At 43.9% G+C, this 19,814-nt stretch overlaps 1 protein-coding gene across 1 annotated transcript; it reads right to left on the bottom strand.

Moving 5' to 3' along the window:
* Nucleotides 1-15,581: 15,581 nt before the first annotated feature.
* LOC306913756 (tyrosine-protein phosphatase non-receptor type 1-like) lies at nt 15,582-16,553 on the bottom strand (the record flags this gene model as incomplete). Its single annotated transcript, XM_079490569.1, has 1 exon — nt 15,582-16,553. The coding sequence occupies one exon, from the start codon at nt 16,551-16,553 to the stop codon at nt 15,582-15,584; it is 972 nt and encodes a 323-aa protein (XP_079346695.1).
* Nucleotides 16,554-19,814: the final 3,261 nt, after the last annotated feature.

The raw sequence follows: 19,814 nt of genomic DNA, 5'->3' as shown, positions 1-19,814 counted from the left end.
TTGGCAAGACCGTAGGCGTAGATTGTCAGTAAGTTGTCAGAATGTTGTCACTTGTCAGTGAGAAAGGATGGCATTTTCAAAGGTTTTTTTTTAGTGTCGAAAACAAGTTTTCAGTAACAAAAGAGAAGAATTAGCAAGGCTAAAGAGTGAAAAGAACCATGGAAAACAAGTATTTTCAGAAAGTGTCGGAATGGCACTGTCTGTCTGTCTGGACAGACCCTGGAGGTGCCACTTTCACATCCCACATGGCACGCTGCTTACTATCAGCGTGAGATGAGTGTTGAGTCACTCCCACAACCATTAAACAACGACGTTCTGAAAACACAATAACAAGCCAACCAGTGATGATATTGCTGAGACTTGGCAGCCTGGCAGGCATTGATGTGTGCACGTTCTGCCAGATTTACTTTGTGGTACAACGGTGTCGACTCGTGTGCCGAAAACAGACGATCCACAAGCTCACGGCACATCGCCCAACCGTTCTGAACATCAGAAGCATGCCACATTCGGGGCGCAACACCGCCGTATGATGCAGCATATCTTAAGTTAACTTTATTGGCGAGGCGGGTTATAGAGCGGGTTAAATAAAGCATAATGGGATTTAACTAGTCCTCCTGCGAGGAAGTTTGGTAATCATGCGCCTGCCCTACCGTGTTGTGGAGCTGCATGCTTAGCTGGGCTTCATGTCTATTTGCATTCACCGACGCTGTGTCACCAATAAATCCAAAAAGCCGACATTTTCGCATATGAGGGGGGTGAAGGAATTAAGGAAGAATTCACGTGCACAGTTGACGTGCAGATTGCGTGCAGTGTGAGAATACATGGGCTTCAAAATAAAAGCAATACGGTTTTAGTCCACCCATAATGGTAATGAAAGTATGTTTTATTTTCTAATTATCAAGTAATCTTTTGCGGGCCCCGGTCAGAGTTAGCCGGCGGGCCGTATTTGGCCCGCGGGCCGTACAATGCCCAGGTCTGCTCTACAGTATAATAATAATAATGAATTGCATTTTTATAGCGCTTTTCCAAGTGCTCAAAGCGCTTTACAATGGTTCATTAATTCATACATTGGGAGGTGAAGCGGCGAACAGTCGACGCCAACGTCCTCACTTCCCACAATCACACACCAATGGTGGCGAGCTCACACCGACCGACTCATTGGAGGCAATGTAGGGTTCAGTGTCTTGCCCAAGGACACTTCGACATGTGGACAGGAGGAGCCGGGATTCGAACCGCCGACCCAGGGATCATTGGACGACCTGCTCTACCTCCTGAGCCACAGCCGCCCAATATATTATATAATATTATACAGTATGTACTGTATAATACTGGTAGATCAGAAGATGAAGAAACTTCTCTCAATCAACACGTCCTCCACATATAGACCGCCCACGACGGCGGAGCCAACGTGACTGCATGGAGACTGTCACGTCCCATCTGGGCCCGTCGTTCTCACCTGGCGTGCACGCGCGTGCACATGTGCTTGAACGCCAGCGTAAAATGTGTTACATTGTCTCACGTCTCGTCACTGAAGTGACATCTGCCGAGAAGAAAAGACAATTTAGAGGCTGACACCTCCAGCACAGATCCTATGGAGTGCATAAAGAAGCACGTCTCGGTGAGAAAATTACAGTAAATGACACGGGAATGAGAAACGGAAATACACACACGCGTGGCGAGCAGGTGGCACATTTTGAACGACTAGATTTTTCAATCTCGTTGAAGATAGACAGCGGCATGGAAATGTGGTGTAAAGCAGCGTCTGTGTAATGGGCACGTGTCGTGCCCACCGTCCACATGTTATCCAGATAGTTTTGGTTTAGTTTAGTTTAGTTTATTTCGAACCTTTCACATGTATAACAATACATAATACATTATACACTTGAGTGGCCCGAAAAGGTGTAGGCTGAAGCTAAAAGCTTATAATTACTGTCTGACAAAACTGTCAGACAGTAAACTAAGGAAATAATAATAATAATAATAATAATAATAATAATAATAATGAAATAAGTAAAAAAGAAGATCCACGGTGTGTTTGTGTTCCGGCTTGGATCAATGGAGGTTTTAAAGAAAAATACAATGATTTCAATTTTTTTACGTAATTAGAAACGAGCTAGTTTCAAAATAACGCAATACTGCCTTATCAACGTTGGTACGGTGACTTTATAGCTTTTCGGATATTTTTTACAGCTCAAGTGACGCCAAGAGGTTTGTGATCATTAATGTGGAGATGATTTTGCCCAAATCATGTTCGCGAATCGGCGATGATGGGCAACGGTTTCTGTGGTGCGTGACATTAGACCCAACCTAATCGCCAGTGGAGAAACATTGGAGGGAGGGAGGTTGAGGGAGAGAGAGCCTATTTCAGCCACATGCTGGGTGTCGAAACCTGAACACGTTGATCCTCTGTGACACGTTGTCACGCAATAACCCCTAGCAACACCGGGAAAGCTGGGCAAATGCCCCACATTTATCATCTGTGTGTTATGTACCTTTACATCGATATACTGTACATCCATACAGACATCCATACCATACCATACCATACCATACCGTACCATACCATACCATACCATACCGTACCGTACCATACCATACCATACCATACCATACCATACCATACCGTACCGTACCGTACCGTACCGTACCGTGCCGTGCCGTGCCGTGCCGTGCCGTGCCGTGCCGTGCCGTGCCGTGCCGTACCATACCATACCATACATACTAGGCAGGTAACGATTCACTCAACTCACGATACGATTCGTATCACAATATGAGGTTCACGATACGATTTTTCATGATATTTTAAACAAAAAATATTTTCCAGAAAAATGCCCCCAAATTTTTTTTTTAATGATTTATCTTTCCCCGCGAGCTTTTTCAGATTTTTTAATTTAACTGCATTGCAAAAGTAGCATTACTTTTGACAGTGCAGAAACATAATGGCCTTTGGACCATGATGTATTAACCCATTTTGGGTGGAAACCCCTTTTGGTGTTAGCATTATGTTATGCTATCTACAAGCTCCGAGTGGCGCGCTATGAGCTTGTAGGTCTGCTATTTTAGAAAAATCGAAGAACGACTGACATAGAAACATAGCTTTTTCAGAAAACTGTCAGGATGTAGAAGACATTTTTAGAATCTGATCTCAGGTCAAAATGGGTTGATGAGCATCAACAACGATCACATGGGCACAGTCACACACACACAGCTCCCCGTTGCAGTACTAAAGTGATGGCATGGAGTCTGCCTCATTTCTGTCAAATTAGTTTAAAAAATGTTTTTAAATCGATTAATATCATTGGGATTAATATATATACGATATATCGTTACATGCCACATACATACATACATACATACATACATACATACATACATACATACATACTGTACATACATTTGATGTGACACTCAAGTAAGGCATTGATTTACCAAAAGAGAAACAGAAAACCCCGACAGCAACAATAATCCAAAACACCCCTCCGCCCATAAAGAAGGCTTCCTGTGGACACACGGCCCCTTAAGCTATAACCTGATTATTATTGGCCGGGGTCCTAGCTGCCACCTGGGTTGTTTGGTCAGTAGGGCTTGTACAGACAAATCACAGTGCCAACGGCTAAATCCTTTACCAATGGCGTCCGACAGTTCTATCTGCTATTTACTTCATTCTGGAAAAAAAAAAAAAAACAGTGTTCGCTGCAATTAGTTTTTTATTTCAAACTGAACTCCAGACCGCAATGAGGCGTTCGTCTCCCTTCTCTTAACCCATTTTGGGCGGGAACCCCTTTTGTTTTTTCAAGGATTCTGTTATACTTTAGCTATTGAAAAATAGCAGATCTACAAGCTCATAGCGCGCCACCGAGTGGCGCGCTATGAACTTGTAGGTCTGCTATTTTTGAAAAATCTAAAAAATGCGGCACAAATCTTTGAATAGGTATATATTCTTTCAAAGGTAACGTTTTTTTTATTTCGACGTCAGGCCTAAATGGATTAATTTCTTTTCGCCCCAAGGGTGCTGGGTAATTACACTTCTCGCTCTATTTGTCACTACTGGGAGATTGTCTTCATTAGAACACATCCTGCTGACCACAACTCAACGGTTGACCTTTCTCCATTTATTTAAAAAAAAATATATCCCCTGTGGTGTCTTAAGCCTGCAGGCTGCGCATGGACTCACAATCGCACCCAAAGAGTGTTGTGTGCATTTCTCAGCATGATGTATTACAGTTGGGTGCCACCGATATTGTCCCTTATCATTTGACCCATTTAGGCCTGACCTCAAAATTTTAAAAAAAATCCTTCTAAATCCTCCAGTTTTCTGAAATAAATATTTTCACGATTTTTCAAAAATAGCAGACCTACAAGCTCGTAGCGCGCCACTCGGTGGCGCGCTATGAGCTTGTAGATCTGCTATTTTTCGATAGCTAAATTATAACAATGTTTAAAACACCAAAAGGGGTTCCCGCCCAAAATGGGTTAACTGTCCTTTTGCGCAGATCACGCAAACCTCAGCAAAAAGAAAAGGACAATATCAATGGCCTCCAACTGTATGTCTCATACGCCCTTTCACACTGACGCCTGGTCGTTTCCGCTCAGCTATGTGTGATTCTATCAGTGGGGGAAAAAGTACTCACATGTTTGACTTATCGTAAGTAAAAGTATCAATAGGCTACTGCAATGTAGAACTACTCTGTTACAAGTAAAAGTCCGGTATTCAAAATGTACTTGGTTCAAATGTATTGGTATCAAAATGGTACCATGAGTAGAAAGTACTCATTGTGCACAATGTCCTATTTCAACATTTCAAATGTTTAAAGATCTTTTGAAATAATAGACACATTGTGAACTTGTAGATCGGCTATTTTCAAATGGCCGAAATGTATGTAGGGCTGAAGTGGGTAATGCAGGTTTTGTTTTTTGATTTTTTTTGATTTTTTTAAGAAAAGACAATTGTCTGTCACAACAGCGTTTTCCTACATCCGGTTCACGTCTCACATGTGGAGATCTGGTTGTGCTATTTTTGAGTGGTGCAACCACTCCTACTGTGTATATGTGTGTGTATATGTGTCTGTGTCCGAGCACGAAAATAGCGTTATAGCCTTTATTCACCACCAAGTGTCACTGTTGCACAGCCTAACACACAGGCCAGGGAGGAGGGCTTGTACAACACAGCACAGTACAGTACAGTACAGTACAGTACAGTACAGTACAGTACAGTACAGTACAGTACAGTACAGTACAGTACAGTACAGCACAGCACAGCACAAGTACAGTACAGCACCACTCACTTCACACAGGTCTGATTTATTTTTATTTTTTTCAAAAGTTTTGAAACGATTGTTCACCTACCCAGAAGGTGGTGCTTCAAATTAAGGCTTTCACTGGAAAAACACTGGCAGTTTTGGAAGGATAACCCATAGAGTATATAAAAGGATAGAGACTGAACTGGCGCGAAGCTCCGCCCCCCCAGCTATTCATGTCAGTGGAAGTTGCTCAGTGGCGTTTTGAAGCACCCGGAAGACTGCCGGAAGTACCGTCTCAGAACGTCTACAACCGAGCGCTCAATGTTAAAGCCCAGCTGCACAGGGTTTCCCGGTCATGAATCCACGGGTCCGCCTGTAGTCCCTCCTCCTACCACTAGGGCCCAGAGCTTCAACGTTGAATAGCCTCACTGGCCCCTTGGGAAAACCCTAACCCTAATTAATGAATACCTGGGAATGTGGATATGTGAAAGTGAATGTGTTTACTGACCAACTTTCACTCTAGTGGAGTAATATTTGACCAGGAGTATCTATTCTATACGCTACGTTGACTCAAGGGTTGAGGAATTATTTGTCCACCACTGGTATAAGGAGTGAACAGCATGCGATAACTACACGCAATTATGAAACTACTGTGCGTGGTGTTCGTGTCTGTCTGACTCCAGCCTGTTCCCTGAGCATCAGGTCAGCAACAATTTAGTTTCTTGATGCACAGCAGATTTATGCATTAGCCCTGGTTAATGGGAGTGACACTTTCATTACCTGCTCTAACAGTGAGCCGTATTTTCTCTATTTTTTCTACTACAGTAGCTGTCTAAGTCTATATGCATCCCAGTTCAATTCTGTTAGACGTGGCAATCGGCATGCCACCGCGTGCACTTGCTTGTTCCTTGCTTCGACTGCTGGTGAAAAAGCCTATAATCGCAGGTCTTAACAGTGCTGTACGTTGTTAGCACATTTGGCGCTAGCCTGGCTCTGATAAAGACTGAACAAATTGTAAAAGTACAAAAGTTTTGGCATCAGAACACTTAATAGTCCAAAAAGTAAAAGTACTCATTATGCAGAATGTCCCATTTCAAGGATTTCAAATGTATACAAATCATTTGAAAATATAGCAGCTCTACAAGCTCACAATGTGTCGTGGAGCTTTTAGATTTTCAAATGGCCGAAATGTATATAGGGCTGAAATGGTGAATGTTTGTTTGTAATAATAATCAAAGAAACTAGTAACTAAAGTTTTCAAATAAATGTAGTAGAGTAAAAGTACAATATTTGGATCCGAGATGTAGTGGAATACAAGTAAAAGTATTGGAAATTTAAAGTTAAAATACTTAATTAAATGTACTATAGTTCTTTTTCCACCACTGCGCCTGACAGTGATATATAGAGACAGACAGACAGACATTAGATCCCTGTAAATAATATGTCTAACGTTGCATAGTAACAGCATCGGTGGTGTAGCTGGGATAAGTACCTCGCTCAAGGGCACATCAACAGCATAGTTCTTATGGGGGAATTAAAAGTGTGTGGTGCGGCGGCTTGTTCGTTTTCCCTCATATCCTAGCGAGCGTTTTTCACCCCCGCAGCTATAGTATGGCATTGAAATTTCTCAAAGCAATTCACACAGTACGGCATATAAGCCCAGCGTGCCGTTTTTTTTTTGACACCTCAAGGACTGATTCATTTTGAAGACGAATCTTATTATCTTATTGCATGTCTTTCTTTTGTGTTGAATGTGGCCGCGGCCTCCAGTGAGATGTTAAGTCATGATATTGATGCCATTGCTCAAACACATCACAATATCGACAAGCTGGAATGCATACCGAGGGGAATGCCATTGATTGTTGTCGCCCCCTCCCCCCCCACCAAAAAAAACACACCAAGGCCCAACAACCATCATCTCCTCGATTTAGTTTCGTGGCCTCTGAACTGCGGAGGAAAAAGGGCCTCTTTAATTGGTATGTACCACCATGATTGCAATCGATATGGTTGCATGCTTGAGAATCACAGGGAGAGAAAAAAAGTTCTATCCAGACCTCCTTGGGAATATAGCTTAGTCAAATCCCAGCCGGTTATATGAAGAGGGTGTGGGGGAGAAATAAATAATGAACGAATGGTTTTAAAAACAAAACAAAAACACTGAAGCTTAGTATCTGTGTGTTGGGATAGGAGCCAACACTTTGAAGGCAGTCCAAGTTGGTGTTAACAGAAGGGACCAGTCTATGTTCTGTAACACTCCCTGAGCCCCAATAATCCTCCACACCACCCCCACCGCCTCCCCCCCCCCCCCCCCAATGAGGATGGGGACACACAATTTTTATTCAATTAATCTTTCATCGCTGTGTCTACCGGCTGAACTCGCCGCCGGTGTGCCAAGGCTGGGAGTTTTTGTCTGTCCTGCCTTCAGTCTGGGCAGCATACAGATAGACTGGCAGCTTTAAACAACTGCATTGTCCCACGGCTTTGGAACCTGGATGGACGGTGGACAGAGCCATGGCAAACACAAGGGGGGGGGGGGCACGGTATCTGTACCTAGGACAGCAGAATTAGCATCGTTTTTGTCGCATAGCTGTCAGCTTCATGCTGGGGTTTGTTTCGCTGGACCTCAGTTTGATGGAGGTTGGCACGGCAACATCCACATGTGTTCATTTGGAGAGAATAGGCATAATATCAACGTATCAGTGTTGATTGATTAATACTGTGTGGTATGGTGTTCGGTAGTTGCATTTCTTCTGAATAAAATAAGACCGGAGACTAGGGCTGCAGCTAAATTTGTATTCCATTGATATATTTTTCGATTTTCTTTTTAGAAGTGCATTATGTTCAAATAGGCCTACTTGTAAAAAATGTAATACATCTACAAACCAACAGGAAAAACATTATTTTTTTTAATTGCGACCATAGGTCGCAGTTTACTATGAAAATCTGCATCTACATCCGCATTTTTTCGATTTGGGCACCAAATGCCCAAATCGAAAAAATGCGGAAGTAGAGTGTTCTTCCAGGTGCTTCAAAACGCCACTGAGCAACTTCCATCGAAATGAGAGCAGGGGGCGGGGCAGTCAAACCTCATTTAACCTCATTAAACCCTGTACACTCAAGACACGCTCCATATATGGCGCCAGGAGAAGACTGCCAGCCAGCAACTCCACATCTTAACTGCACGGACACCGGATTAATAGTTTAACTCCTACTTTTTAACTGTAGCCTACCGTATTAAGAAGCTCTGTTGTTTCAGCGCGACCTCGCCGCTTCTCGCCCTCAGGGCAACTTACTGGTAGACTAAATCAATTCATGTTATTAGCACCTACTTTAGTCGTATTTTATACTTTGTCTTACAACAGTACAAAAGTAGTGAAACTAGCGAATCTGCAAGCTTAGCTCACCACGCAATTTGCGACGTGTGGTGAGCTTGAAAGGTTGCATATAGGCTACTGTATATATCCTAGTGCTAAGCTCACCTCCCGGGAATACTCTTCCTGGGCTACTAACCGCTAACTGGAAATGCTTCCTGTCCTCCCAGTGACCCATCACTCTCAGTCGTATTTTATACTTTGTCGTACAAAAAGTACAAAAGTACAAAAGTAGTGAAACTTGCGAATCTGCAAGCTTAGCTCACCACGCATTGCGACGTGTGTGGTGAGCTTGTAGGTTGCATATAGGCTACTGTATATATCCTAGTGCTAAGCTCACCTCCCGGGAATATTCTTCCTGGGCTACTAACCGCTAACTGGAGATGCTTCCTGTCCTCCCAGTGACCCATCACTCTCAGTCGTATTTTATACTTTGTCGTACAAAAAGTACAAAAGTACAAAAGTAGTGAAACTAGCTCATCTGCAAGCTTAGCTCACCACGTATTGCGACGTGTGGTGAGCTTGTAGGTTGCATATGGGCTACTGTATATATCCTAGTGCTAAGCTCACCTCCCGGGAATATTCTTCCTGCGCTACTATAACCGCTAACTGGAAATGCTTCCTGTCCTCCCAGTGACCCATCACTCTCATACGGTCATATCTGATACCGTGTCTGCAGTGTGAACCTTTCAATTCCAGACAATGTCTGCCTGATAGTCATGCCATGTGAAGGCAGTGGAGGGGAAGGGGCACTGCTGCATGCTTAACCCATTCTGACCTGAGATCAGATTCTAAAAAAATGTCTTCTACATCCTGACAGTTTTCTGAAAAAGCTATGTTTCTGTGTCAGTCGTTCTTCGATTTAAAAAAAATAGCAGACCTACAAGCTCGTAGCGCGCCACTCGGTGGCGCGCTATGAGCTTGTAGATCTGCTATTTTTCAATAGCTAAAGCATAACATAATGCTAACACCAAAAGGGGTTGAAAAAGCTATGTTTCTATGTCAGTCGTTCTTCGATTTTTCAAAAATAGCAGAACTACAAACTCGTAGCGCGCCACTCGGTGGCGCGCTACGAGCTTGTAGATCTTCTATTTTGCAATAGCTAAAGCATAACATAATGCTAACACTAAAAGGGGTTGAAAAAGCTATGTTTCTATGTCAGTCGTTCTTCGATTTAAAAGAAATAGCAGACCTACAAGCTCGTAGCGCGCCACTCGGTGGCGCGCTACGAGCTTGTAGATCTTCTATTTTTCAATAGCTAAAGCATAACACAATGCTAACACCAAAAGGGGTTCCCGCCCAAAATGGGTTAAGGGAAGGGGGGAGGGGGGGGGGGCTTACAGCGTTATATGCCCCCAGCACTCCCCACGTGTTAGCCTTTTCCAGGCAGACCATGGCCTGATGAAACATGACAGGGCAAGCTTGCATGGCCGTGTTTGCACTAAAGCAAAAAAAAACAAAAAAAAAAAACGCTATAGCAATTGCACTCATTTCAAGCCCTGCAGTGCAGTGGAATTTTAAATAAAATAAAGGCCCTGCACTCTCGGGGAGGCGGATGCTTTGATTGCCGGTAGCAGCATATATAGAGTAACAAGATTAGGAGAAGAATGCCAAATTATGATACTTTCTGACTAGTCGCGCATGCATCGCTGCCTCGGCAGGCCGGGCAGACGGGAAGCCACGGACCTGAGACCTCGTCAGGGAGACATGAGCGCTTATGAAGGGGAGGTTAATTCAGCGTCTTCATAGAACATTGCGAGTTCACGTAAGGCCGAAGGCAATTGAGGGGAGAGAGTGTGTGTGTGTGTGTGTGTGTGTGTGTGTGTGTGTGTGTGTGTGTGTGTGTGTGTGTGTGTGTGTGTGTGTGTGTGTGTGTGTGTGTGTGTGTGTGTGTGTGTGTGTGTGTGTGTGTGTGTGTGTGTGTGTGCGTGCGCGTGTGCGACTGTGCGTGCTCTCACGAACAGCTGGACTGATCAGTCGCACCGCGTTTATTTTGCTATTGCACCTTTTTTTTACGGCGTTGCTCTGGAAAAACATGTGGGCCACATTAAGAAAATGGCCAGGGGTCAGTTGATAAAATGACAACATTAATGACACAACATTAATATGGGCATTTTATTTTGAAGTTTCTTCCTGAAACGGAAAGCTGTGTGTTTTCTGACCAATCAGCACGTCGTATCCCCCCAGGGTATAGGATGTAGCGTGACAGTAATATGAGCGCAAAATGCAAATGTGTAATAAAGTTAATATCTCTCTCTAGAGAGAGAGAGAGAGGGGGAAGCCATTCCCATTTCAAAGAATACAAAAAACCTCTCCTGTCTCTGAGTTATTCTGACGGGAGTGGCAAAGGCAGTGACACATCGTATAGGGCAGGCCTACACCGCAAAAGGGAACGGGAGCGGCGCACACCTAATCATTGCGTGTCAGAGCGCTTATGGCCGTGCTGGCCATTGACAATGCATTGGGCGCTTGAAGTTATATATATTTCGAAAACTGCCAATTATTTCAAAGTAATAATCTCAAGCATGTGCGTCCACAGTAAGAGTTTTTTTTTAACTGTGAATTTAATTTCTCTGTGAAAGCATGAAGCAATAGAGGGCCCAAAGTTTCATCACTTGAGTTTTAGAAATATCTAAAAAATGAAGTAAAAAGTTCAGGCCTGTGTGTCCACAGTAGTGGTGATGTTTTAAATTGTGAATGGAGTCTCCAGGTGAAAGTATGAAGACGTTTTGACATATCAAAATCCTCCATTGACTTCTATTATCATTTTAAAAGTAATATATCTCGGAAACTATACTAAATTTCAAGCACCCATGAGATTCCGCACGATTCCACAGTAAGCTGAACATGTCAACGTTTGAATGGAGTTTCTAAGTGAAAGCGTGTAGGACTAGTTAGGTGCCAAAGTTTTCTCTTGACAACATTATACTTATTACACAACATTAAACATTATACTGGTGGCGCTGCTAAAGCCGCGACCCCACAGTTACCATTCTGGGGGGTCCTTGACATGAAGTGTCCTTGACACCACTGATATAGCAACATAATTATAACGGGTTTTTTTTCTTCTTCAGAAAACTGATTTATTTCAGAGGACATTTTTAAAAGTAAAAGCAGTGATGGAAAGTAACTATACGGTAAGTAGCCTACATTTACTCAAGTAGCCTACTGTACAATTTTGAGGTATTCTTTGCTTTACTGTATTTCCAATTTGCAGTACTTTTACATCTACTTCGCTACATCTCAGAAGCAAACATTGTACTTTTACACCACTACATTTATTTTACAGCTTTAGTTACTAGTTACTTTGTAGGTGTTGATTATTTATTACAAAACATACATTACCCACTCCAGCCCTATATACAGTACAGTTGGGCAATTTGACAATAGCCAATCTACAGGCTCATAACGCGATGCATTGTGAGCTTGTAGATCTGCAACTTGAACACTTAATGCATAATGAGTACTTTTTACTTTTGGTACTTTAGCCTACATTTTTATACAAATACTTTTGTACTTTTACACTAGCAGATTTTTTAATCACGGACTTTTACTTGTAACAGAGTATTTCTACATTGCAATATTGATACTTTTACTTGAGTGAAAAATGTGAGTACCTTTTCCACCAGTGAGTAAAACACTGTCAATGGAAGCGTTGCCACATGCTGCTTCTATTACACAACTTTGAGCAAAGCTTGGCCATGTTCTCAAACAAATTATATTAATCTACAAAATCTCTTAAATTGCTGATTTAGGGCAGGGTCTGTTGTTGTTGTTGTTTGTTCTCTTTACAAAGTCTTTCATTCTTTGCTACAGCAAAAGATCCCATGCTGTGATTAAAAAGTCCAAAGCAGCCACTTTCTTCTCTAGGGGCACTTGTGCTGCCTGGGCCCGTGCGATGAGCAGGGGAACAGAGAACTCAAGGGATTACAAGTGCGCGTGCATGGGTGTCTCCTGTACACGCCGCACGACTGATTCATATCGTGGTGTGAACCTGAGGCTGGAAAGGTCCCCCAACCGGCAGATGAAAGGCTGGATTAAAGCCGAGTTCATTCTCCATTCGTATACGCTGGTGTCGCAACATTGAAAATAGCAGATTGAGGTTATGCTATTATGGTTGTTTATAACCTTTATAGACATGCTATTTGATAGCCCGATAGCTGTTACCTGTTCTGGTTCAGCTTGTCCTTGTAGCTACTATAACTATGGTCTGAGCCCAGTGCTCATCTGCACCTTTCCACCGATCTGTGTCAGACTGTGGCGTCTAACACACTTCTCCCCGTGACATCATGCAAATTAAAGCATAACCATCACCACATAGAATAATATTGTCTCCGACTCCTGTTGCCTCATCAATTACTGATTTATCCAGAATTGCGTGACACAGACCTACACGAGCACATAAGGCGACCACAGACACGGCGCCGTGTGGGTCTGCCAAGTACAAAATCAGACTCAACAGCAGATGGGGGTTCAATGGGGCCGAGCAACCTTGAGTGCATTGGGTAGGGGCGGGCGGTAGGGATCAGATGAGGACGTAATGGAGAAGCGTCCGCTGTCTTCAGAGGGAGGGGAGGCTGTGAGATGCAGAGGGGATGTGGGAGACTGGGGAATGATCAGAACCAGGCACAGCCCTCCTGGCAACATAAAGCAAATGGGAGCCAATCGTCAGATGAGGATCCAGAAGAGCGGTGGTGGAAGTACTCAGATTGTTTCTTTAAAGTAAAAATATAATGTCGAAAATACAGTACTCGAATATTTGAAAGTTTGTCAAACGTTTTCGAAAACAGCAGATCTACAAGCTCACAGCGCACCATTTGTGAGCTTGTAGACGTGCTATTTTTGAACAGCCGGATTATGAAATAATTCTGTTCTACATAACAGTAATCTGAATCTAAGTAACGTGTACCTAAAGCTGTCAAATGATGTTACCGGCAGTTGCGACGTCCGGAGCGGCAGCCGCAGTGAAGTGAAAGTACAATCTTTGCCTCTGAATTATGGTAGATACTGAAGTAAAGTATAACAATAGCTCAAAATGGTACCTATAAACTTGTGCTGTTGAGTAAATGTACTTTACTTCTATACTTTCTGCATCTGAGAAGAGCTATGACAGTGTAGAAGAATATAAAGAACTGCAAGGAGGAGGAGGATGAAAACTCCCTGCCCAAACGAAACTCTCCTGTTGTAGGCCAAGGTTGCAAAAAAACAAACCACATAAACAACGATTCCGCGGAAACTCACCACAGACCCCCATGTGAAAATATTTTGTTCCAGGGACCTCCAGATTATATAAAGATTTGCACAATTCTTCACGATATTTCAAAAATAATTGCAGATCTCCAAGTTCAGAGCGCGGCACGAAGTGACATGCTGCGAGTAGATGTAGATCTGCAATTTTTTCTTTTGAATAGCCAAAGTAATGGGTTAATAACACTAGCGTCTATGATTGACACGCACAGTCTGGGGCTGAAGAATCCCAATCATGCAGTCTGATGACACGACGGCGGATAGCTATTGATCTGGTTAGACATGCACCCGCCTGTCCCGCTGGGATGATGCACGTCAGGCATTTTACAATTGATTGTCTTTTTCCGGGAAGGACTCTCATCGCAATTCATCCCCAATTGAAGCCGTTTTGTTTTCTGTTGGGGGGGCGTCTCTTGTTCAATGTCAGGCAGGTCCTTTCTCTACCCAACTCATTTCACCACCTCTCTCCCCTCCCCAGACGCCGTGTTCAACGTCAGGTCCGGTGGGGACCACCGGGGGTCCAAATGGAACAGTTTTATGGGTCTGTAACCTCAGAGAGTGACCCTTATTACGGGCCCGTTTTGGTTCCATTTGTATATACTCTCAATTAATTTACAGTGTAGAGTGTGTGTGTGTGTGTGTGTGTGTGTGTGTGTGTGTGTGTGTGTGTGTGTGTGTGTGTGTGTGTGTGTGTGTGTGTGTGTGTGTGTGTGTGTGTGTGTGTGTGTGTGTGTGTGTGTGTGTGTGTGTGTGTGTGTGTGTGTGTGGTCCAGTTTAGTTCAGTGATTCTCAATTCACATTTCTAAAGTCTAAACAACATGCTATCTAAATCACATTGTTATCATCTGTGGTCAAGGACTAACTAATCTAAAGACCAAGGTATATCTGCATATCATCAAGAAGGGATAGAAGGGTGAAGTGCTAGGGGGAGAGGTGGAGTCTGAAATGATGGATCTTTGGGAGCAAGTCCCCACTTCTGACTGCAGTCAGAGTTTATTCACCCGTTTGGGAGCCAGAAGGGAGAAGAGATTAGGACGTGTGGAGCGTTGTCCAAGGTGTTTTAGGAAAGTCTTGGACAGCATTTCTGTGTTAGTGGATCTAGGTGAGGGGGCCTTTGGTTGCTTCACAGGCCCTGTCCAGGACTGCACACTAACTAATCTAAAGACTGACAACTAATCTAAAGGCTGACAACTGCTCTTGTACAGAAGCCTCCAGGGAGTTGTCGATGGAAATAATGAGATCCTGCATGGGACTTACCTGGGAAGAAGAGAAGCTCAGTTTCTACTGGACCTTATGTGTGGTGCTCGCAACCCTCTCATCACTCATGTTATGTTGTGATCTTGGCGGGGTGTGTTGGGCTAGCCTGGCATGGCCAGACTAATATCACTGCATAGATATCTCCCCGGGGGGGTTTTCAGGGGCACTAGCCCCTCCTATGCCCAGCTTTGTGTGTTTGTATGGACCCCGTAGCGATGATGTGATTGGCTGAGAAAAGCACGTATTGAGGATAAAGAGTGAGACGGAAAAGTGAGGACGCAAATTGAGATTGGCCGGAATGAGACGATGTATGATGATGTATATATGCTGATATAGAGCGCCCCTCGCTTCACATGGGTGTGATTATTTTTTCCCCTGTGGCAGATTTGTCTGGTTTCCAGGCTAGTGTTGGACTGCTCCACAGCTGACCCGTCATGTCCAGAGGGAGGCTCAGGGCCCCTCTTCTCTAAGTAGGGCCTTGGTGGTGGTGATGCTGGTGGTGGTGCTGGTGGTGATGCACCTCCACCAGAGATCTTGGCTTGTCGATGCTGTCTTGGAACATCACTCTCTCCTCGCTCTGCTGAGTTGAGATGTCTTTCAGGATAGACCTGGCTCCCTCTATCACGGCCATATAGGAGAAGCGGAGCTGCTCGGCGGTTTGGATCAGGCCCATGCGATACTCCCTCATGTCCAGTAGGACTCTCTGGATGTCGCCTGCCGACAAGCCCTTCCTCTTGTCCACCAAAACCAGGCAGGTGTCCACCAACGAGAGAGTCCCAGAGCGTCCAATCCCAGCACTGCAGTGCACCACACAGGGCCCGTGTTCTGTACCTAAGGCGCCCGACTCCCGCACTGCGAAGAGGAAGTTGAGGAAGTTGGCGGGGGACTCTGGGATGCCAAAGTCAGGCCATGTGGTATAATGAAAGTGGTAGATCTCCCTGGACTCGCCCGTCTTTGCGTTTTGTAGTTCCAGCACTCGTGTAGTGTAACAGGACATGTCCTCCTCTGAAACTAGCCTCACGACAAAGCCCGTGTCTGGGAAAGACATCTCTTGCTCTTCTGTGGCAGGCCAATACTGTGCGCACTTTTCAGAATCCTTTTCGATGACTTTATTGAGCATCACGACCGCTTTAGAGCGCTGCTCCCATATCATTAGCCAGAAGTGGCCACACGTGTTCCTCAACGGGCCCTGGGATAGAATGTACGCTCTCTGAGCTTCCTCCACCGTGACTAGACTCGCATTGATGTAGTCATTGTCGCAGTGTTCAAGATTTACCCGACTGTGATCATATGGGCTGACATCTTTGTATCGGTTCAAATTCCAGTTCTGTGGAAGGTTGGCCACTCTGTGTGGATGTTTACTGGCCTGCTTTCGTAATTCATTGTAGAGATTTTGCCATCGTCCTGACGAATCTATGTCTTTAAATTCTTGTTCCATTTTATCGTAGCAGTGCACACGGAATGACTCCTACAACATTTTACTAATGTCCGGTATTCCATTTGCAGATGCTATTTATACTACATGCAGTTTTCAAGTTGTTGCGGTTTTCAAGTTGTTGCGGCTGGCCGAGCAGTCAACCTGTGGGTCAGAGGCACATATGCGGATAGGCCCATATATGGACTGGACATTGGTTCACATCATGTTGTCATCGCAATAACCTGGAAACATCAGGCAGGACGTCGCCAGAACCTTAGATATAGACAGTGTTACGCAAACTGTGTCCACTTCTTGGGGCCAGTCCAACGACGGCTCTCCTACATAGACTTCTATTGGGAATGGGGACAACCAACTGGGACAAGTCCTGGACCGGAAGTAGGCAGAAATGCATTGGACTCAGGCAACAGCCCAGCTTTAATGATCTTAAATCCCTTTATTTCAGATTGTTTTGTAGTAATAGTATACAACATAAACATTACAGCGACTTTAGTTGTTACTGTACAATACAAACAGTTGTCGTGTTGCACACATGCTTAAAATAGCTCTTATTTGCGCCGCCCTCGTTGAAAACAATGTATTTCAAACTCCAGCTTGTCCCTCTCCAGGCTGCATGAACAGCGCTCGAGCGCTCGGTTTCTGCCCAATATCGTAGCTCTTCTATTAGATGGCTCTGGACGTCGCAAGGCCGGCACAGATTGCCCTGTCGTATGCCCATACAGTACTGTATATGGAGATACCCACGGGTGTGTTACCAGAATATGCCCATATTTGGAGATTGCTGCCATCAGCGCAAATCGGTTTTATGAGGCAACGGTTTTATGTCCATACATGCTGTTGCAAACATAGAGTTGTATTTGCGAACGCAGTGATTGCGAACGCAGTGAGCACTAACTATGAGACCTAGCAGAACATGTCTGTCTGTATGTGTGTCACTCTGTAACACCACCCGCCCGGCACCAGAGGGCGCAGCTGTATCACACACAAAAAACACACACACACACACACACACACACACACACAAAACGTAACTTAAAAAAAAACTTAAAAAGAAAAAAACGTAAAAAAAAGAAATGTACAAAAAAAACTTAAAGAAAACGTTAAAAAAAACACACGCACGCACGCACACATACACACACTAAAGAAAGAACATAAAAAAAACATTACTTAAAAAACAAAAAAAAGAGAACTTAATAAAAACCTTAAAGTACGTAATTTATTCTAATTGTTATTGCAATTTACGAGCTGCGTTCGCTTCCCGCGTTCGCACGTCTTACTTGTATATTGTATCGGGCAGAGGTATAAATAAGCCCCACTGACTCATTTAAATGAAAGTTGCTCACCCAGCAGCGCATATATGCTCCACCAGAAGTGTAATCATCAACCTGGTGACAATAGATGACGCGGACTAGGGTTTGAGGGAGGGGGTCAGGGCATTCCACGCTTGTGTGGCAGTGCTCTAGATGTAGAAGGAGAATGTATTTGTTTTGAAAGTGGGTGGTAGCAGATTGTTGTTCTCGCTCCCTTTAGTGTTGTGGCTGTGGGTGCCGCTCACTTGTATGCGGGCACTGAGGGCATTGAGGGCAAGGCTGCGTTTACAGTTTTGAATGTCAATCCCAATTTCAATTGCTTAACTCTTAGTTAAGTCTTCTACCCGGGGACCAGTTTAGACTATAGCAAAATGCGTTGAAACCTCACATTTATGAAGATGTTGTAGTTTTTGTCGCATTCCTAAGCTAATAATTTGATGACAGGCTGATGAAATAATTATTTATTTTATATCCATCCATATTTTTTTTTAGTGGTGTAAACCACTCCTACAACTGGCTTTGTTAGTTTACGTGTCTGTCTGTACCAAAAAAAAATGAGCATGGTTGCTATGGTCACCCAGTTCACACGGGTGTGATTTCAGCTTTGTTAGTTTACGTGTCTGTTCGTACCAAAAAATGAGCATGGTTGCTATGGTCACCCAGTTCACATTGGTGTGATTTCATTACGTCAGACATTACGTCAGACCACAGTTGATCAGTCTATATAAGACCTTACACCACTCAGTTCACACAGGTGTGATTTTTTAATGAACCCGTCATTTTCACTGTCAATATTCCCAAGACCCAAGACAAATTTCGGGGGTCAGGCTTACCCGATGACCTCTAGTCCAAAGAATGGGGTGCGCGGTTGTGTCGCTGGACAACCGCGGACAGTGTGGCAGGCAGACGTGCAACAAGTCGGTGTCAGTCGTTCATGAACCCGGTTGCCGGGGAAGCTACAGCTTTCTCAGCGCCTTCTGCCTTTGGTCTCGTTATAGAAAGATATCTTAGTAATTTCCCCCAACACTAATGGAGCACCCTGATGTTTTGTATGGAAATGTTCTGGATATAAGACACAGGGGAATACCCCAGACGAGACGTTTTATCTCTGCAAAGAAAGTATAGAGAGCAATCAAGTTCAGCCCTGAAATGGCATAATTATAATAATTCAGCAGGACAGCTGATCATTAGCCTCATCAAAAATCTGTTTACCGTCTCGGGTGACACGGCGCTATAGTTTTTTTTCCCCCTCCTTTCTTTGTTGCAGACTTTGTAATAGATGTGGTGTCATTCGCTTTTCCCCGGCCTATTAAAGGGAGACGGATGGAAAGCAAACGGGACAGGTCTGACCTTCCCGAAGAAATAGACAATACATTCTCCAGACAAGGCTCGTTCTGTCGCTGCTTTGCTACTTCACTCGTGTTTTACAGAGCAGTTTATTGTCTTTAATGCGTCCCGCGGGACAGCCGAGAAATGACAGAGCACCGTTTAAGACCACTAATTGGCTGACTGATATGTTCAAACAAAGTTCTATCATAAGTGTGTGTAAAAAAAAAAAAAAAAAAAAAAAAAAAAGGGAAAAAAAAGTAACTAACTGAGGCATGTCGTTTGTCAAATCGGCCTGAACTGACAAATAATATGCCATTTATGATGTTGGTAACAAACAGACACATGATGGACAGTGCTGCTGCAGTCAAAGCACAGACCAAAGCAGTGGTTCTCAAACGTTCCATGATTATACTTGTGTAGGGCTATTATTAGCCTACTGTATGTTATGTAGTTGGCCGTGGACGCCCAGCTGAAATTATTTTTTTTAGTGTTTTTTTGAGTTTTTATAGTGGTCAAACTGATTTTTTGAGTGGTGCAAACCACTCCAACAACTGGCTTTGTTAGTACCTGTGTGTGTTTGTGCCTGTACGGGTGAGCATGGTTGCTATGGTTAGTATGTGACGTC

The sequence above is a fragment of the Electrona antarctica genome, assembly GCF_951216825.1.
Source record: "Electrona antarctica genome assembly, chromosome: 21".
In the NCBI taxonomy this organism is placed as follows: domain Eukaryota; kingdom Metazoa; phylum Chordata; class Actinopteri; order Myctophiformes; family Myctophidae; genus Electrona; species Electrona antarctica.
Note: the sequence above shows the minus strand (reverse complement) of the source record. Positions and strands in the feature narration are given on the sequence as shown.